The sequence below is a fragment of the Elephas maximus genome, chromosome 26, assembly GCF_024166365.1.
Source record: "Elephas maximus indicus isolate mEleMax1 chromosome 26, mEleMax1 primary haplotype, whole genome shotgun sequence".
In the NCBI taxonomy this organism is placed as follows: Eukaryota; Metazoa; Chordata; class Mammalia; order Proboscidea; family Elephantidae; genus Elephas; species Elephas maximus.
In genome coordinates, this window is record NC_064844.1 from 44185305 (window position 1) to 44207110 (window position 21806).

The 21806-nt window shown below is 46.0% G+C and overlaps 1 protein-coding gene across 1 annotated transcript in view; it reads right to left on the bottom strand.

The window, feature by feature from the left end:
- The window catches only part of EPHB1 (EPH receptor B1), a 644782-nt gene that overhangs the window by 158937 nt on the left and 464039 nt on the right, over positions 1-21806 (bottom strand). Inside the window, exon 5 of the mRNA XM_049870453.1 lies at positions 7865-8200. Within this exon, the coding sequence (XP_049726410.1) occupies positions 7865-8200 (336 nt within the window). The remainder of the gene's footprint in view (positions 1-7864; positions 8201-21806) is intronic.

Here is a 21806-nt window from a genome sequence, read left to right on the forward strand (position 1 = left end):
ATCACTGCAGGGAGTGGTACTAAGTGCATGGCAGAGGGCCTAGAGACCCTGGAGTCTTTTCTCAGCATAGCCACCGGCTCACCTGGTGACCTTCCTGGGCCTCTGGATCCTAGTCTAGAGACGATGCTGTGGAAGTTCCTGAGGGCTCACATTTTTATCTGTTTTGTTTGTTGCTGTGTTCCTGGTGTCTGGAACAGGGTAACCCTCAGTAAGTATATGTTGAATAAGTGAATGAATGCCAGCCCCCAAGAAGCAGGAACCAATGATTCAGCATGTGGTAAGCAGTTATAAAGATTGTACTGAATGAATGAATACATTTCCATAGTTAAAGTGCTTAAACAAACAAACACTTTTGAGGGTGGCTGAGACTCACAGTGTTCCTCTGAGTATCATCCTCAGTGTCACTTCCTTAAGTTTTCCTCCTTGGAGCCAGAGAGTTGGAAGGCATCTGGCCACCTGGCTGACCTGGGAAGGACTGAGGATGCCATCTGTGGGCTACTAGGACACATTAGGCTCACCACAAACCAACCTAACACTTGTAAGCTGTTGTTGGCTGCCACTGATCTGGCTCCTGACTCAACGGTGATCCCATGCACAATGGAATGAAAAGCTAACTGGTTCTGCACCATCCCCATGATTGGTTGCAAGTTAGACCATTGTGATCCATAAGGTTTCCACCGGATGATTTTTGGAAGTAGATTGCCAGGCCTTTCCCCCTAGTCTGTCTTAGTCTGGAAGCTCTGCTGAAACCTAATCAGCATTATAGCAATAAGCAAGCCTCCACTGACAGACAGGTGGTGGCTGCCCACGAGGTGCATTGGCTGGGACTGGAACCCGGGTCTCCCACATGGAGGACGAGAATCCTACCACTGACCCACGACTTCCCCCCCAATTTATATACTAAAATTCATGTGTGAGGACTAGAGACATTTGGCAAATATTGATCAAGGCTCTTTGTGCTTAGCACTGTGTGGTTCTTCTCTCATGAAGCTGGTGGTTGATGAGAAAGTTGATTCTCCACAAAGCTCACCATCTAGTGGAAAACCTGGAGCCTGCTGGGGGCAGAACCCAGTCAGGGCAGCATTACATGCTGAATTGCCCAGCTTACCGCTAACACACAGCTGTTTACAAACTCCCAGGGCCTCTCTGAGGCCACTTGGAAATTCCTTCTCAATGTTAAGACTCAAGAAACAATAAAAACCATCTTTCTAGAATTGACAATGAAAAGAAAGCAACGAAATGGCCTAATAAATTGAATTAAGATCAGTGAAAATTTCATTTCCGTAAGTTTTTTTTTAACTTTTCATTTTTGACTTCAATGAGTTTTCTTTAAAGTCATTCCAGTCTTTGCAAAGTTCCAGCGCCACCTTTCCTCCCCTCTGGAGCCAATTTTGTCGGCTGATTCCCAGGGAAAGCAGCCCTTCCAAAGGAACTGGTCTCAGCACATGGATCTTAACGGTCTACATTTTTACAGGCAGCAGTGCGATATGGTTTTAATATTTAATTTTGAGATTTACATAATATCCCTCCTCCGAAGAGCTCAATATATTGCAATATCATAAAATTCCTTTTTCATATCCAAAGATTATTCTTTATGCATGCAAATACTATATTTAACCAAGAAAAGATGCAAATTAGGTGATCCATTCAGAGAAATTGGTGGGCTAAATAATTCTTTTGAAGAAGAAGTAGCATATATGAGTGACTTTAATTGTCTAAGAACTTCAAAAATGCCTTAAAAATGGACAAACTATACGGGCTTATGACTATTCGCTGATGTAGTACTGTATTTTTTAACTAAATTAAGAAATGGATTGTGTCTGTGTCCTGGGCACGACGAATACATAGCAGGCCATACACGAACTGTGTGTGATATAAATGTTGGGTATAAATAGTGCTGATGGGATCCTGAAAGTAAAGGGAAAAGCATTGCTTCTCCAAACGTATGACAAGGAAAGACAGACGGGCTCGTCTGAGTGGCAAGATCACTCCGTGCCAGGTAGGCAGGTTCTGGGCTGCACTCCCACACTCATCATTAACTCATTAGGACACAGACTCTGCTGTCCTCCTTTCTGGTGCCTGCTCCTCCTAGCACAAATAGAAAAACTGCTATCTGTTACTTATCTGATATGGATGACATCAGTCCCAAACAGCCTAGGAAGAAAAAGCCCAGCAAACTGCTCTTTGGCTCAAGATATATCCTCAGAAATGATGCTAATCTCCCATTTCATAGCATGGTTCAGAGAATTACTTTCTATGCACTGTCTCATTTGCTTGTCACAACAGCACTAGGAAGCAGATAGCATTACTCCAATTTTACAGGTGAGAAACGAGAGGTCACATTATTTAAATGAACTTGTATTAGTCACCTAGCTAGTAAGGAGCGGAAAACAAAAACCAAACCAGTTGCCATAGACTTGATTCCAACTCATGGTAACTCTATGTGTGCAGACAGAACTTAGCTCCATAGGGTTTTCATGGCTGTGATCTTTTGGAAGCAGATTGCCAGATCTTTCTTCCAAGGCACTTCTGGGAAGGTTCAAACTGCCAGTCTTTTGGTTTGTAGCCAAGTACTTAACCATTTCCATCAGCCAAGGACTTAAATCCTCATTTGTGACCCTACTTAGGCGTCCCCATTGCACTTCAGCCATCATGAGCCCAAGAGGCATCATCAAAACAAGGAGGGTGACTGCCCCATGGTGGAGTGAGACTGGAACAACATAGCACACTCATGGTTAACAAGGCTTGGGTAAATCAGATTAGCCTGCTGGATCAGAGGTTGCGTATCACGGCCAATAGGCCAAATCCAGAATCGGATTTGCTTGGCTCTCAAGTGCTTTAAAATGTTCTAATTAGTTGTCAACATTTTAAATCTGGATTTTCAGCTTATAAGATCTGGAAGCACTGGGCATGGCAGCACTTGCTGGAGCAGAGTAGTAGCTACCCCCGTGCTCTTCAGCTCCCTGCAGTCCACGCCACTCCTGCTGCCTTACACCCGGCCCTGCTTTGCTCCTGACCATTACTCACCTGGCCCCATGGTTCTTTGAGTTTGTTTTCTCTGGCTCAGATGACTCCAAATTCACTGGCTTTATTTTATCTTGCTACAAGTTGATTTTATAGATGTGCTGGTCTGATCTGTATCTTACTATTTTTTCCCAAGATTTCCTCTGAGGTTCCCTTCCCCAACTCTGATACTCAGAGTCTAGTTGGCAGAAGAGAAAAGTAAACTTCGTCATTCATTTAATTCTCTCTGACAGCCAGATGATGCAGCCATCAGTCTGAATCTGGGGCCAGGTGCCAGAGAGTGACTGCGGGAGTTAGTGGCGATAACAGCCTCTCTGCAGATAGCTTGGCCACTGGAACAGAGAGTTCCACCAAATCTGGCTGATTTTAAACTCAGGGCAGCTATATTCAGTGCAAGCATGCCTCCCTGAAGACCTCACGTAACTCTGGACTTGCATAATTCATGACCAACTCTGATCAAAGACTTTTTTTTCTGACAGTTAAAGAGGCCCTGCTCTGGGGCAATAGCTTAGAGAGAGCTTACAATTTATACCACCCACCACAAAGCGATTTTTGATGAGGCTGAGGATAAAATGACTACAAACCAGAGTCTGAAACCCAGATTAGTCAATTTCTAGCTGTGGGGTGCTGAGCAAATTCTGAAAACACTCTGACCTCAGTTTCTTCACCTGACCCACCTCATCTCTGTAAAGAACTTGGCAGAGGCTTGGTACATTGGAAGTGCTCAAAAATGGTATTTCTCTGCCCCGGCCTCTAGATGGATGAAGACCAATCCTGATACTCTTTCTGTGGCACAAGATCCTTGAATATCTGTGACTAAATACGTGACTATGGTTGTGACGGAAGAACATGGAGGCTCTCTGAATCTCAGGATTCCACAGACTCTTTGTGGTTCCCCCAGTAGTACTAACATGAGTGCAGTGCTGCATCTACTGTGTTCCCAATGGCCAAAATGATGATTATACAATCTTCTACGGTCTCTACTTAGACCACAACCCTTGGGATCAAGAAGAGTCTTTTGGTGACTTTCTCTGATGGAATGATGCCAGACAAAGCTCTTTTTTTTGGTACCCAAATAAGCTAAGAAGAGCTGCCTGCATCCATTGGGCAAAGCTCATGAGAACAGCATGAGGTGGCATCAATGTGGCATATCTGGGAAGCCCTGAGAAAGAAGAGCATGACAACCCTGACCAGCTGCATAGTAAGAGCTGTGCACCCAGCCACAGGTGTGCTCCATTGCTCTTAAACAAAGAAGGAACCTGCCCAGGGTACTGAGCAGTGTCCTAGGATGAAGTCTGATGTCCATTATGCATCAGGCTGCAGATCAAGTCCAAAATCACTAGGCAGCCAAGTTGTCCAACTCTGTCTTTTATGTGACTCTCACACCCATTGTCAGAATCCAATTAACTTGGAGACAATTTATACCCTCCACCCCTACACATACACCCATCTCCCAATCTCAGCCCAGAGGCAGGGAAAATCCTTTTATGGCTCAGTGCCACAGAGCAAACTGTGAAGAGTAACAGAGACTGCACACCATTGTCCCTCCCTCTCAGAAGGATGGTATTGTTCAGCTCTGTCCAAATGTCCCTTCATGCTTAGAGGCTATAAAACAGGGAGTCCAGAGGGACTGTCCACCTGCTAGGGCAGGGAACAGGAAGGCAGAGACAGAGAGGGGACGTCCTGCTGACCCCCCTTCAATCTAAGATTCTCCAAACTTCTCTAAGCCTCTGCTTCCTTATCTAAAAACTGGGAACAATACTGTTCAAGTCATAGGGTGACTATGAGGATTGAATGAGCCAACATATTCCAAAATTCTTTGTAAACTCAAAAGAAACACAAATACAAGGTGTTACTAAAATAACTATTACTCACTATTCTTCAATCAGGACCCACCCAATGGTCGCCAGCCATTTCACAGAATCTGGGCAGTTCCAGGCACAGAGTAGGAACATAGTAAACCCTTATTTTTATCGACTTAATGATTGATTCCAGGACAGTTCTTGGTCATATTCTTTCCTTGTCATCTACCCTACTCATGGCCCAAACAGCTGGACAGTGGTGACCACAGGTACTGACAGGGCTTCCACCCTACGATGAGGTCAGGTCAAGGCAATCAGGTTGGAGGAGGGAGTTTGACCCGTGTCTCCCCCAGAGTAGAAGAGCTTAGAGGCATCCTGGGGAGAGGATAGAAGTCCCGACCTATTGTTGATACCCGGGTCTACCTACCTCATCCCTCATGGATCTGAGTCATTAGGGTGCTTATGATGCCCCCGGTTTTGTCTCTCTCTGATCATTCACAAAAAATCAAGCATATGTTCATATTTCTCACGTGTTGGTTGAAAATAATTTGCATTCATATGTGGCTTCACCAAAGCTGTGTGACAGCACCATGTTCCCCAGAGCCCCACCGCCCACAGATTAGGAACCACTGGTCAACTGGATATTTGTTGCATAACAGCCACGTGCCACCAGAAAGCAGTGGCAGCTTTTGCTCACTGACTGTAAACTTTCTGATGCCAACATTCCAGAACTCCAAAAGAGAAACCATAGATTGGAAGATGATAATACAGAGTCAGGGAAGATAATGAATAAAGGGCCTGTCAGTTGGAGAGAACAAAGGGTAGGAGAAATGTGTTCATGGAGGAGCAAATAGGTAAGGTTTAAAATAAATATTTTGGGTGTTGGCAACACAGGGCCCCTTGCCTGAAGTCTGGTCCCTCAGCCCCGCTGCAGCCCGGGAAGGTGCAGATGGCAAGACAAACAGATGGGCAGGTTCGGGAATAGCAGGGTGAGGGGAGGGAGGGGCAGAAATAAAAGCCAACTGATATAAGTGGCAGGTTTGTTAGCACATGCTTGGAGAGAGAGAGAAAAGACAGCCAAACCCAACGTAACGTAACAGCCTGGCAGAATTGTTATCCCCAGAAGCTAGAGCACTAAAATATTTCACCCAGTTTTCTGCCTTAAATTCTCCAAGGGAAAACACTGCTAACAAAGGCAGTGCATGTTACATGTTCAACATAATGCAGAAATTACCATTCCCTTTTCTTTGGGTAAGATAGACTGTCACAACCTTTGTCTCCATGGCGCCGGGCTGTGGTCACCAGCTGGAGGCGTCTATGCTTCCACTCTTATTTTCTCACTATGCACGTATGCATGTAAACACGTGACCATACACATACATAAAAACATGCACATAGGATCACACACACGCTCACAGCAGCAACGCAGCCATCTGGACAGCCATGCTCTCCGACAACACCTTTTTTTCTTCTCAGTTCTGACAGCTTAAACCCCAGGATCATCTGCCATCGAAGATGCCTGATATTAAAAAAGGCAGAGAGTCTGAGAACAGGGAGGTTGAGGAGTAGAAAAGGGGAGAGTAGAAAAGAGGAGATCAAGAAGGAGGAGAGATACAAGGAGAGAGAGAAAGATGCTAAGCTACTGCTATTCTACTAACAAGCTGTCCGTTCAAAATCTGTTGACCGAGAAAAATCCATAATTCCAAATAGGATCATGGTTCACTGCCTGTAACCCCCATTGCCAATAGATGGCATGTCACCTCCTCTCTGAAACCTTGCATGGCCACCCCAGGGGAGGGATTGCTCATTTCTCTAACTCCCTTGATACTTACTGCATGTGTTTAGACTACACCATCTTATAAGTTTGTGCTTTATGTCTATGTCTTGTAAATTCTTCAGTTAATGGGTTTCAGGGGAGAAACAACGGTGTCCTAGCATCACTGCATCCTTCAGTGTCTCATCCACAGCTTGGCACACAGTAGATGCTAAGTAAGTGTTTCTTAATAATGAATGAGTGAATAAATTGATGAGGGAGTGAGTGGATGAATGGACTGGTTAAATAGATATAAAAAATGGTTTTTTGTAATAAGTAGAAAAACTAATAAAGAGAAAAAGATCAGGAGAGTAAGGGATAAAGAAATAAAGAGAAGAGAGGAAAATGTGCTCTGAGATACACGTACCACAGGGATGCGCTGGCTATCAAGAGTGATCTATTGTCACCTATCTGAGGTCTCTATAACAGTGTAGCATTTGTCTGAGTAAGCTATAAAGGAGAATGCATTCCTGAATCACATGGGTTTAACTGAAAAATAATCTATAAAGATAATACTGACTTTATCATATGATTCTGGGAAGTTTCTGTCATTGGGTTTTCTATTAAAGCAGCATTTTGTGTTCTTGTTCTCAAGGTTTTGTGCTTCCACTCCCACACCTACTTGTCCATCCATCTCTCCATCCACTCATCCATACATCCACCCACTCATCCACCCACCCACCCACCCATCCATCCATCCATCCATCCATCCATCCATCCATCCATCCATCCATCCATCCATCCATCCATCCATCCATCCATCCATCCATCCATCCATCCATCCATCCATCCATCCATCCATCCATCCATCCATCCATCCATCCATCCATCCATCCATCCATCCATCCATCCATCCATCCATCCATCCAACCACCAACTTATCTGTTCATCCATCTACCTCTCCATCCATCCTTCCAACAGCATTTGTTAATTCCTGGCAGCATTCAGAACACTGGGTTCTACTGTGGTTTGGATATATGTCTTTTCTTTTGTGCTGAGTACAAGAACCCCTGCTCACCCCTCTCCAGCTTACTCTAAGAGGTGAAACACTGCACCTGCCTTTTCCATGACAACAAATGCCCATCACCTGACCCTTTACTCCTGGGCGGAGGCCTAAGGGAAGACTAGCAGGATGGGTCTGGCTGCAGCTTTGTTCCAGCACAGAGATGGACAAACAGCCAGCCATACAGACAGACAGAAGGTGCACAGAAGCCTCCAGACTCACCAGCTTGGTTTGTGGTGATATTGACAGAGACGTGTTGTGGGGGAAAGGGACTCTTGCTGGAGACTCCGTTCACAGCCTGGATGTCGAAGGTGTACGGGGTGTGGGCCCATAGGCTACTGATGGAGACCCTGCACTGGGTCAGGCCCAGCTGCCTGGGCACAAACTCCACATTGTCGTCACAGCGGGAGCAGCTTCGGCGGTCCGCCCGGCACTTTTTGCAGATGATGTTGTAGGTCACATCATCCCGCCCACCTGTCTCCCGTGGAGGATGCCACTCCAGAATGATGGATGTCTCATTGACGATGGAGATGACATTGCGGGGACCTGATGGGACACCTGTGGGGAGATAAAGAAGAGTCCAGTAAGCCTGGGTAGAAGCTCCCTTGTCCAGGACCTCTCCGTCCACCTTTGGTGTGTTCCTATCGTCATCACATGCACTCATCATTTCCCCTCCTTCAACCCCAGATCTTCACCTTCCCATCCATTTCAAGAAAAAAATGGCGAGCGGAAGCTCCTATTTTCAATTGACCCACTTTTAATCACATGTGCCAAGGACTTGGGTTGAAGTCCTAACTTTGCAACCTCTTAGCTGTTTGGCATTGGGCAGGTTACAGCCTAGCATGGTGGTTAAAAGCATGGGCTCTAGCGACAGGCTGCTGGAATTAAGTTTTGGCTCTCCCACTCACTAGCTACATTACCTCAGGAAAGCTGCATAACCTCTCTCTGCCTCAGTTATTTTATCCAAGAAATGGGGATAATATCAATAACTACATCATAGGGTTTTTAATACGATGAAATACATGTAAAGCAAATAGAACTATTCCTACATACATAACCAGCTGTTAAATGAATAAAAATATGTTTGTGCTTGAATACCTGAAACTGTCTAGAAATAGACTAAAAACCAGTTCCCACTGATTTGATCTGGACTCATGGTGACCCCATGTGTGTCAGAATAGAAATGTGCTCCACAGAGTTTTTAATGGCTGATTTTTTGGAAGTAGATCGCCAGGCCTTCCTTCCAAGGCACCTCCGGGTGGACTTAAAGCGCCAGTCTTTTTGGTAACAGCTAAGTGACACCCAGAGACTCCAGGAGAAGCCTGGCCTCAATGATCTCCAGGGTTCCTTGCTCCTCTGGCATTCTGGGATTCTCTGGTCCTGTGTTTCCAGAGACCAACTAGAACCACTACCCTTCGGCTCTTGAAGTGCTGTCGCCTTTGGAATCACAGTGAAGCTGAGATCTTGGCTGCCACTCTCCCTGCACTCTGACCTCAGCTCAGAAACTAGAAACTTCTGGCTCCTTGGAAGTAATTGGGAATCCACTCAAACCCCTCTCCTCAGAGTCCTCTCCTTCTCATCCCTTAGGAAAGAAGATGGAAAGGACTGCTAAGACTGGGAGAGGACAGAGGGCGAGGGTCCTGTGTGCAGTACACAGCCTTCCGTGGTGGGCCCTGCTTTGTGTCAAATTCATCAAGCAGTTTGGCCCCCTGGTCCTGGAGGCAGGAATGGGGTGGGGGGTATGGAGGCCGGCAGTTGCAAAATGGGAAGATCCTTGGGTTCTCAGAACCAAGCCACACCCTCCAACCAACCTTCAATTAAAACATGAAAGAAAACAAATTGTATGTACTGGGCCCTTGCTGGATAACCATGCTCCTAAAAAACCCAACAGAGATGGCGTATCCTGGCACCTACACAAAATCGCACACAATTTTGGGTCTGTGGGATGTGTGCATGGTGGCAGGGGTGTTTCTCTGTATGTCAGGCTGCCAGAGCACATGGATATATGAACAATCACCTTGCACTAGCTTCGGTGTGTGAAGAGTGGAATGAGGGAGGCTCATGCAGCTACGTATTGAAGCCCATGACACAAGATGTGCACTGGGGTGTGTTTCAGACACTCTGCTAGCTGCTTTTCATGCATTACATCATTTACTCCTCTGAGAATACTATCCAGAAGATGCAATTATTCACTCAATTTAACAGAAAAGGAAACTGAACCTTAGCGAAAGGCTGGCTCTGGATCACGTGGTCTGTAAGAGCTGAAGTCAGTGTGGAAACCCACACCAACCTGATTGCAAAATCTTTCATAACTAGAGACCTATGCTCCCAGCGAGTGAAACCAGCCACTTTTTAAAGCGATCCTACTAAGAGGTCCTTGGGTAGTGCAAATGGTTTGAGCTGGACTACTATCCTAAAGATTGGCAGTTCAAACACACCCAGTGGTGCTGCAAAAGAAAGGCCTAGCAACCTGCTCCTGTAAAAATCAGCCTATTAAACCCTAAGGGGCAGTTCTACTCTATCCTACAGACTTGCTATGAGTTGGAATTGACTTGATGGCACACAACACACAACAACATAACTCTTGGCTACTAACCCAAAGGTTGGCAGTTCAAACCCACCTAGCAGCACTGGGAAAGAAGGGCACTTTATGTTTCCATAAAGATCACAGCCAAGAAAACTCTAGGCAGCAGTTCTATCCTGTAACCAGGGGGAGATTAACCAATAAACAAGGTACACATGGGCTTACATTAAGCAAGGTACACCCAGGCTTATTAGGTAATCTGGCCCCACCTGTGACACATGGGGGGTCGCCATGAGTCAGAATCAACTCCGCGGCAATGGGTTGTTTTTTTTTGCAGTTTTTTCTTTTTTTTACTAAGGGAAAAGCTACCCTCAACCCTGGACTCACATTTACATGTTACTCTAAATGTCAGATCTGTGCAGGGACTTTACATGTCCCAGGACCACTACAGATGTGAGCAGACTGACTGCTCTGAACAGACTCTCCCTCTCCTACAAGCCAGCCAGGATCATGGGTCTCAAGAAGGGCAGCCTCTCCTCTCTGCACATTGCTGCCTGTGGCTGCTATTCTCAATAAGCAAAGGCTGAGATGCTCTCTTGCAAAACTGTATAAAGCCTGGTCTTTCTTAGAACGCCAGAATGTTGCTGAATTAATGGCCACAGTGCTGGGCATTTTGAGGTTAAGTCCGAGACCATCCTGCCCAAGCATAGAGCAGATCATAGGCTCAGGTTCCCAAGCCTGAATCTTGCATACCCTCGATGTGTGACTGATGGAAATGAATCCTTCCCAGAAGCCCCCCTCTGAATGGCAGGTCTGCAGGAGCAGCGGCTCCAGGTAGTAATGCATTCAGAATGCACGCACGTGACCATCGCCAGCTGAACGAGGACATGTGTAAAGTGGTGCATGCCGGAGACAGGAATCAAATACCAACACACGAAATGAGGGAATAACAACAAGGTCGGGGGGCACCAGGGAAGGATTCTGTGTTGAATCAGTCAACAGCAAGCAGCTAGAGCAGAAAGCAAATTTTAAATCAGATTCCATTAAAACATGAAAGCAAATCAGTACTGTACTATATAAAGTCCATTAGGCCTGAGCTAAAGCACAGCTTTTACACATTTGTGACAGAGCAGAATTCAGGAAACATTTTTACTGAAGTCTTGCAAACAACATTCAAGAATTCCCCACCCACCTGCCCAGGGATAAATATCAATCTCTTGGAATCAGCACACAGTGAGCAGTGGGAGGGCAGTAGGTACTATCCCGGGTGAGCTCTTACTGGGCCAGACACACTGCACACGGCACGATTCATTAATGTTCGTATTGTTCAATATCTGTCTTATATATGTCTGTTTGCTTCAGACTGGTGAGACTCAGACCACAAGCTCGCAGCAGCCAACACCACGGAGGCTTGTCTCACTTTTGCAGGAAACAGCCTAGCATCACCCCCAGGACACTGCTTTTCAGACCCATAACAAATACATATGTTGAGTGTTTGCTATATGCTAGGCATGGGTCTGTTGTTGTTAGCTGCTGTCAAGTTGGCCCCCAACTGATGCATAATGGAATGAAATGCAGCCCAGCCCTGCACCATCCTCATGATCAGTTGTGGATCGGGCTGTTGTAATCAATAGGGTTTTCACTGGCTGATTTTCAGAAATAGATTGCAGGCTCTTCTTCCCGGTCCATCTTAGGATATAAGCTCCACTGAGAGCAGTGGCGGTTCTGTGGTGGAATTCTTGCCTTCTACGAGGGAGACTTGGGTTGGATTCCTGGCCAATGTGCCTCTGTACAGTCACCACCCATCTGTTAGTGAAGGCTTGCATGTTGCTATTATGCTGAACAGGCATGTAGTCCATCTTTTAAAAACATTATCTTATTGTATCCTCAGGACATCTGGAGGAGGCAGCCCTGGATGGACGGGCAGAGACAAGTACTGGGTCATGAGTGTGACCACCCATCCCTCCCTCCTTCTACTATCTCCTCTCACCCTGGAGCTTCAACTTCACACTGTCTCCTGACTCCATCTTCTCAACTTAAACGTACGTAAGTTATCATCATTTTGAAACCAAAATGCCCTCACCTGGCATCTCTGCATTGTGCAACTTCTCTTCTTGACTCTCCAGCCAAGCTTCTCCAATGAGGAGTCTACACTTGCTGTCTCTACTTGCCGCCTGCTCCACCAAGTGCAGCCTGGCTACCTCCCCACTACTCCACCAAGATTGCTTTTCCTTTGGCTTCCTACTTGATGAATCCAGGGAACACAATTCAATCTTTATGTCCCTTGACACCCTATTCAGACACCCAGCCAGACCCTGGGAGTCACATCTTCTGTATCCCCTAATGCACAGTCTATCACCAGTCTGTCAACTCCGTCTCCTTTTCCTCAGGTCCTTCCCTTTTTCTATATCCCCACTGCTGCTGCCTCAGAACTTCTAGGCTCATCAATTTCCCTGCCCTATTGCAAAAGCCTCCTAATTAATTCTCCAACAACACTTTCGCATCTTTCCAATCCAGTCTCTTCTGCCAGAGTGAGTCCTAAAATGCCCGTGGGATCATAGCATTCCTCTATTCACATACCTCTGACTTCCAATCACCCAAAATGCGTACCCTCCTTCCCATATCATTTACTCCCTACGTGTGCTTGCTCCTCTTGGTCTTATCTCTGGCCACTTGGCTCATGCCCCACATATTGTAGCCAATTTGCGTACTCCTGTGGTTCTTTATGCACACCCCTAAGCTTCTGCACAGTGCTCTTTCCTCTGTCTGGCACACTCTCTGCTGTTAACTACTTGATGAACGACTGTTCATCCTTCAAGATCCAGCATCCTAATACTTCCACCAGGAAGGAGCCTTCCCTGATGGTAGAGAGACAAGCCCTCCCCCTCTGGGATTCCTTCAGCCCATTTCTGTATGCCTAACCCAGACTCGAAGGCACACTGGTGGTGTAAGTGCTTATATGCTTGGCTGCTAACAGAAAGGTTGGGGGTTTGAATCCACCCTGAAGCTGTGCAGGAGAAAACTTGGTGATCGCTCCCGTAAGGATTGCAGCCTAGAAAACCCTATGGAGCAGTTCTATTCTGTCACATGGGGTCACTCTGGGTCTAAATCAACTTGACAGCACCCAACAACAACAACAACCCACAGGCTCCAACATTTGTTGTGAAAATGCTTTGGAGCACAACATAATAGATGCATCATCAGAAAAGACCAATTGCTAGAAAAGGACATCATGTTTGGTAGAAGACCAGCAATAATTAGGGAAACTCTCAATGAGACAGGTTGGCAGAATAGGCACAACAATGGATTCAAACATACCAAGGGTCATGAAGATGGCACAGGACTGGACAACATTTCATTCTGTTGTACATAAGGTCGCCATGAGTTGGAGTCAATTCAATGACAACTAACAGCAGTATGAAAGGAAAAACAGTGGGTTTCCAGGAAGATTTTTAAATGTTTATTTAGAAACAGCTTTATATAAAGCAACCACCTGTCCCTCCTGATTCGTGAAGACATTTCAGAGCAAATGTGTCTCCAGGGCATGGAATGGGTGCCTGGCATCACAGTTGCTGAGTCCAGGAGTGAATAAACCTGAGTCATTTTCTTCCACGGACAGAAGAACAGGTTCAGGGTCTTTCCCTGGAGAGTGGACCGGAAACCCAGGACAGTGCAAACACGTCTGCTGTGTGCCCTCCCCCCTCCCCGCAGGCCACCTCAAGAGCAGCGATGTGTCTTATTCATCTCAGAGCCAGCATGGGCATGGAGTTGGTACCAGTACATAGCAGGCAGGTAACCTGAGTCTGGGCTACAATGACTGGTACCCTATTCATTAGCTCATTCATTCATTCATTTACTCACTCATTCATTCCTCTACCAAATACTCTGTGTGTCCTAGCCACTGAAGACACAGAAAAATAAATAAATAAACAAGACAGTTGAGCTTCTGTGTGCTCTCACACTGGGTGAGAGAAAAATGACAAGGAGGAATTAAATGCAGAGGTAGATAAGTAAGATGATTTCAGATAGGAATGTTGTTGTTAGCTGCTGTCCAGTCAGCCCCCAGCTCTTGATGACCCCACGCACAGTTGCAGATCAGACCTTTGTGATTCATAGGGTCTTCTTTGGTTAATTTTTGGAAGTAGATTGCCAGGCTTTTCCTCCTAGTCTGTCCTATTCTGGAAGCTCCACTGAAACCTGTTCAGCATCATAGCAACATGCACGCCTCCACTGACAGGCAGGTGGTGGCTATGTATGAGGTACTTCGGCTAGGAATGGAACTCCGGTCTCCTGCATGGAAGGTGAAAATTCTACCACTGAACCACCAATGTCCCCACTCTGTGAAACAAAACATCCCCAAGGCTCAGATTGCTTCCTCACAATATGGAGCTCCAGTCCTTTTTCCCATGAGGCCTTCTCTGGGCTGGGCAAGCCAGAGGCCAGAGTCTGCATGGCTGGAACAATGATTCCAGGTATCTGTGCTCCATCATCCTGACAATAAGGGCACATTCCCTCAGGCAGGCTACTTGGCCTCTTTTGGGCCTGAGCGAAGAGCCCGACCAGTGCAGGTTTGGTTTCTGAATAATTTTTCCTAGAGCAAGGTGCTGGGGCCATTTCCCTGCCCGTCTAGGCCTCAGTTCTAGGCTTGGGGCCCTGCCTCTGCAGTTAGCCCTTGTCCAGAATCAGGGCCTCCAGCACCATTCCCAGTAAGGAGGCCAACAGAGGAAACCACATGAAAACATTAAAAGGGGGAGTGGAGAAGGAGCCTAGAAGAAGGAAGAAAACTTGTTGTCTCAGTGAGTAAAAGCCCTCAGTAAGTACAGCAGCAACGAACGCTAAGCACCACTGTCTTCGATTCTAAGCTCCCTGCTCTTGTGTCTGCTTCCTCATTTTTCTTAATTACATATAGACAGGTTTTCTGAAGTCTCTCTGATCTGTTGCCACGGTTACTACAGATGAAAGCATTCTGTTAAAAGGGCCAGGGAACTTCTGACCTTTTAAGGATGGGAAGTGTCAAGCTGTGATTTTATGTTGCGGTGGAGGGGCATGGTGGGTCCCAGGTTGTGAGGATGGATCTCCAACATCCTCCAGGGTGTGCCTGAAAAGTTGGCTCAGCCTGCCTGGAGCATGATCACCACGGAAATCCCGAGGGTTAAACAGAAAGGATCCCTCGAGAACCAGAGGGCCAGCCCGGGTGTTGCCGTATTGAGACAGATCTCCCACTTCTTAATGTGATTTGAGCCTAATGAATTTTTAGAGAATGGAGAGACAGGGTGGGTAGGAGAGAGTGGGTGACTTTATTTGTAGACATTAAGCTAGAAATAGGAGCACTCCTGAGTAATCGAAAGGAAAATCTGCTGAAGACAGGTAATCCCAGAAAGCCAATTCCTTTATCAGAAATATTAATAAGGCCAACCTCCTGGCCTCAGGATTTAGAAGTGAATTTCAGGCTGGTACAAGATGCCAAGCAGGCAGAGTGTCCAGCTAACACTGCTACAGGGTCTGCATCCTCGGATCCCTCCCTGAGGGGAGCTGGTGAGGGTGACAGCTATGGTGGGGTGATGCTGTTCTAGGAGGACCCTGTGCAAGCTGGGAGTGTGCTCTTCTGCTTCCCACCAGAGGCTGGTCCCGCCCACTGTGTGCACGACCCCTTGGAGAATCAGATGAAAGCCACAAACTTTTTCCTCATGAAAATGAATGCGTGCTTGATGACTTTGTATAGATGATTTTGCAGACTCTGAGAGGTTCATAGTCCCCTAAAAACAACCAATGAGATCCCTAAATGTTCAAAGTGATCGAGTTAAAATTTACTCTCTAATTTGTGGATCTTGAGAAAGTGAATTTCTAAGCCTCAATTTCCTCATCTGAAAAATGGTAGTTCTGAGGATTTAGTGAGATAATATGCTCAAGGAGTTTAGCTATGTGGCTGGTACACAGAATAACTCAGGAAGTGTCAGCTGTTATTATTAGTGGTAGAGTATTGGATCATCTGGAGTCCTAAACTGCTACTAATTAAGACCAGTCTAATTCAGTCCCTCCTTCTTTGAGCAGAGACCCCCATACCCAAAGCTGTGCAGGGCACTGTGAAAGTCTTGAAGATATGGAAGTTACAGCCCATGATTTTGGAGGACTCAGGTGCTTCAAGACTTCATACTCATGGAGTTCTGAGAACTATGAACCCATATAGTTAAGGATCGAAGTGATACAGACACAAAAGTTTACAAATTTTTGGCAAAAGATAAGATCAGTACAGACCAACATATTCAGAGATGATGTCTGAAGGTCCTGCCCACAGGTTGGAGCTATACTTGGGAAGAAACTTGGAGGCTGTCTGCCCCAAATCTGTACTCTCCAGACAACCTATCTCCTGAAATTATACCCATGAAGGTGTAGGACTGTGGCCTTGGGCATAGGCTTGTGTCCCAGAATGGGTCCAGCTCTGTGAAGCCCCATCCACATCCCCTTTATTACTTCCTGGGCTCATGACCTTAGTGTGCACCTATACCTCTGCTTCCTGGCCTCCCAAGAGACGATCTGGCTTTCACATGGTATCTGATCTTGCTTGTCCCTCCCCCACTGACATGACCCTGATGTTCACCCTCCAGTGCTATGCTCTGTGCCTGTGGGCAAAGAAACCCACCTTTACGCCCAAAGTAAACTATGTCTTCTATCCAGCCTCCCTTTAGGAGAAATCAGTGAATTAGGGTCTGGGAATGGACCAGGAAGGACATTTGCTACTCAAGATCGTGAGTATCATGAGTCAAGAAAATGCACGATGTAATGATGTAATATTAATATTCTCATGGCTGAGAAGAATTAAGATTGTAGTGTGGAAAATGACTGCATGCTTCAATGTGGACTGAGAGTTAAGAGAGAATAGAGAAGAGGGGCCAGAAAATGACATTGGGAGAAAAAGTGTTGTGAGCGGCCAGGAAGACATGAGTGGGGTAGCCCAGGATTGGTTCAGCAAAATGAGGGTTTTACCAGGGTATCTCTTTACCTATTTCTCATTGTGATAGAGCTACTTAAAGGAACCATGCATGAGTGATTGGAAGGCTTGCTGGAAAAGGTGGGTAGGTCTCTGAGATGTTATGGGGAAATAGAAAGGAGCCAAGGAGCTGAGGTAGACGTGAAAACCCAGGTCTGGGGGCAAAATATGCAGGAAACCAAATTCAAGCCGGTGGTTATGCCTGTGTCCTAAATACAGCATACAGCGTTGGAAAGCTGGATTGGGTGGAGATCTATATAGCAAAAAGGAAGAAAGTCTGTAACTTTCAGGAATGTTGTAGCATTATCAGCTAATCGTGAAGTCAGCTTCCTGTTCAGTTGTTGTTTCTTCTTTGGTAACTTACAGACTTAGCAATGGGGGGCAGAGGGAGGCACTTGCCCCTGGGTACAAGTCCAAGGGGGTACCAAATGAGGTGCAGAATGACATTCCAACGTGCCATAAATATCAAAGATGCCTGACTAAGACAGCCGGACAAGGGAGGGCAAGGTGTTTCTGCTGACATTCTGCTACTATCAATGTCTATTCATCTTGAAAAAGGGGAGGGGAGTGGTGTGCAACTTAGAGATTGCCTCTGAGTGCTTGTTGCCCTCACTAAGCCTCTGTGGTAACTGGTTATTTGAAAACAATATCAAAAGAATAAAAACAAACAAACAAAACCACCTGTCTTTATTCTTTCTAGCAGCCATCTGTAGCTGTGACATTCCCCAGGCTAAGTTCAACTCTCTCTCTCTTTCTATCTCCCTCCTAAATATTATACCAATTCATCTTCTATCATTCCCTGAGGTGCATAATTCCTGGGAGAGGTTGGACAAGTATGCCCAGTATCCTAGAGGAACGGGCTGTGATGAGGTAAACCATGTGGGCCTTGGAGAGGGACATGAGCTTGTGTGCTCCCCAGCCTCTTCTCGGTGGTTCTCTTGCTGACAGTGGAGGAGATCCTAAAGATCCTACGTCAGGCCCAATAACACCACAATAACAGTGGTGGGTGGACACTGGTTGTCAAGTCTTATCATGGTAGGGGCAGTGCCAACTGAAGTCATATGCGGAAGCTAGGAATAAGTTATTGGGTACCTGGTAGAAAGTTGTGGCATCAAAATGGACAAACTGGCAAGGCATCCTCCTCTCAACAGCATAAGGTTGATGGACTTGGGATATTTGGGGGGAAGAAAAAAAACAGACCAACAGTTGTCTATAATTTATGAGTACCAGACATTTAGAATGTTGTTTACTCAACACAAAGGTGGTGGTGTCTGAGGTTCTGAGATGTCCCTTCTTAAAAATGGAGTTGTGCTGGGGGTCTGAGGCAGCGGGGGCTAGAAGGCTGATTAGTGTCTGTTCCATTGTAAGCTCAGGTACCCTGGATCCCTTCCTCAAAACGTAGGGTCTCATTTTTTTTGTAGCTGCGATACTCTCTGGGCTAAAGTTCAACTCTCTATGTGGAAATCAGGTTGCCCCTGGGGGAATGGGGAGAGGGTGTTGAAACCTGGGGTTCAGGTTTCAACTTTACTTTGCTTTTCCTAAGAGTCATGTGAGCACAACCTTCCCAGGGACAATTTTATGCTAAATTGGGAATTAGTTTAAAGTGAATCCTAGGGACTCACTCACTAGGGGCAGGACGGCACATCTCTTCAGTTTCAGACAGAGCTGAGTTCAGTCCTGAATTTTGGCTTAATCTCCCTAAGCCTCAGTTTGTTTATGGGTAAAATCATAATGATGGTCACTGCAACCCATAGGATTGCTGTAAAGGACAACTGATTGCATAATCCAAGGAAAGGGTTAGAACAACACTTGTCATGTAGCGGGACTTTTGTAATGGCATTTTTATTCATTATTATGTTACAACAATTAATCCAAATGCAATGAAACAGGCAAAACTCCTGCCCCCATGGAGCTTACATTCTAGTGAGAGAATCAGACAATATGTCCATAAGTAAATAAATACATACTCTAGGCAATGATAAGGCTCTAATGATAAACATAGTAAGAGGAGGGGAGGCAGAGCGATGGGATGGTGAAGGGAGCTCTCTTGGTTGAAAGGCCATTTGGACAGTGATCTGAATATATTGAGACAGGGAACCATGTGGAAATCTGGAGGGAGTGTTCCCCAGGCCAAGGACAAGCAAATGCAAAGGTGGCAGTATGTTTAGCTTGTTTGAGGAAAATCACCAAGGCAGTGTGGCTGCAGGGCAGTGATCAAGTGGGAGCGAGGTAGTAATAGAGATTGCACAGGTACCTGGGGAGGCAGATTGCATAGGACCTGGCCACAGCCTGACAGGGATCTTATGGTGAGTGAGATGGGTGCTACTGGAGAGCTCTGAGAAGAGCAAAGACATGCTCACACTTTTTAAAGTATTGCTCTAACTGCCTTGTGGAGTATAGGCTGTAAGGGGATAAAAGTAGAAGCAGGAAGGCCAATTAGGAGGCCACGATGGTCATCCAGGTGAGAGATTATGGTAGTTTGGATCACAATGGCAGCAGTGCAGCGGCGAGAAGAGGCAGACTCTGAATTTGTTTTAACACCTCTGAACAGAATTAACAGCCTTTTTTCAGACATTACATCACTAATTTCTGTCCAGATCTCCATGAAGCATTATTACCCCACTTTGATAATGAGACAACTGAGGAACAGAGAGTCAAAATAGCTTGTCTGTGATCACGCAGTCATTAGCCAAGGGAGGTCTGCTGCCTGCTCAGCACAGAGCCCTTGCCTTCTAATTGGCTGATGCCTGTGAGATGACCAAAAGGACTTCCTGTCCCAGTGGGGATCTATGCAATGTGTTCCTGTAGACAGACATCTGAGCCATCTGCTCATGTCAGGAGGACATGACTGATTTGGTGGAACTCACTCATGCCACTGTGTGAATGACTAACATCAGGTCCTTTCTCTGGAGAAGATTTCTACAGAGAGCATCTGAAAGAGCAGAGATGTCTTTGTTTCAATTTCAGTGGACCTATGTACGGAATTTTGAATTTTGTTTTAATAATAAACTCTATATGCAAAGTATGGAGTCCCTGCGTGGTACAAATGGTTAAGTGCTTAGCTACTAACCAAAAGGTTGGTGGTTTTGAATCCACCCATAGCCACTGAAAACCCTGTAGATCCCTACAGAGTGCAGTTCTACTCTGAAACACATTGAGCCGCCATGAGTTAGAGTTGACTCGACAGTAACTGTTGTTTGGTTTTATATGCAAAGCATTGTCTTCGATATTTTGTGCATTACTTAATGAAATCTTATCTTCCCTACACACTGTGAGGTAGAAACTATCATCTGCATTTTACAAATGAGGAAACAATAGCTCCAACATGTTAAGTAACTTGCCCAAGTCACGTTGCTGGTGAATAGAGAGCGGAACTGAGATTTTATCACTCTCCCACCCAGGGTGGAGGAACCTAAGGGTGTAAGACATAAAAAACCCAAACTGAACCCATTGCTGCCAAGTCAATTCCGACTCATATCGGCAGGGTAGAACTCCCCCATAGGGTTTTCAAGGAGCGCCTGGCAGATTTGAACTGCTGACCTTTAGGTTAGCAGCCATAGCTCTTAACCACCATGCCACCAGGGCTTCCTTGTAAGATGCAGTGTGACGCAAACTCAGTGGTGTGCTGGAGATGGGGGGCCTACCACGGAGGCAGGAAGATCTTGTTCCTGAAGCTTCTCTGCGACTTCCCTGCAGCAACAGAACAACTGTGGTTTCAGAACTGTGCTAAACAAGCCTGCACGTGTTGCTCATTAGGGTCTTGAAAACCCTGGGCCTGTGCTCAGGCAATTCTCCTAATCATAGCAGTTAGTAATAAGAAGAAATGATTAGTCAAAACAAGGAGGGACCCTGCTGAGAGAGATTTTGGGAGCATCAAAGAACCTAGTGTTACACATTTCTCCAAACTCTAATGTTTGTAGAAAGGATTTTTTGTTTCCCCTGCTTCAATAGAGCTAATTATCTGGGAGGAAGGGAGTGGATTCCACTTTCTGGGAAGAGACAGCCCCTCCAGCCTGGCCTGAGCAGCAGCCTGAGCATCTAGGTTTCCTCACAGCTGTGGCAGCACTTGGAGGGAGACTGAGGCCTCTGCAGCCTAGGGAGACAAGGTTTCTCAGGAAGAATGTGCTCCAGCTGCCAGCTAGTGTCACTGCCTGTATGGGGAGGGACGGAAGACGGAATCTTTCATTTGTAACCCAAGGTGAGGCTAAAGTGGTAGCTTCGACATGAACACCTGTGGACCTCCTGGGGATATTCCAAATCAAGGAGAACTACAGGTCATGTCATCTTAAAGATGTGGCCTTTGAGATCCTTCCCCAGCTCTGAAGGGAGGGCTCAGAGGCCTCCTGGAGTGGCAAAAGATGCACCAGGAGCTGAGTCCCAGCTCTGCCACAGTCTGACCTTAAGCAGGTCACTTATACTCTCTGACACTAATCAATTGTTGCTTTTTTTTTTTTTTTTTTTTTGTGCTTTAGGCAAAGGTTTACAGAACAAATTAGTTTCCCATTCAATAGTTTTTACACCAAGCGTTCCTTGACATTGCTTGCAACCCCACAATGTGTCAGCAATCTCCTCATTACCACCCTGAGTTCCCCATTTCCATTCTTCGGTTTTCCTGCTCCTTCCTGTCTTATTGTCTCTGCATTTTAGGCATA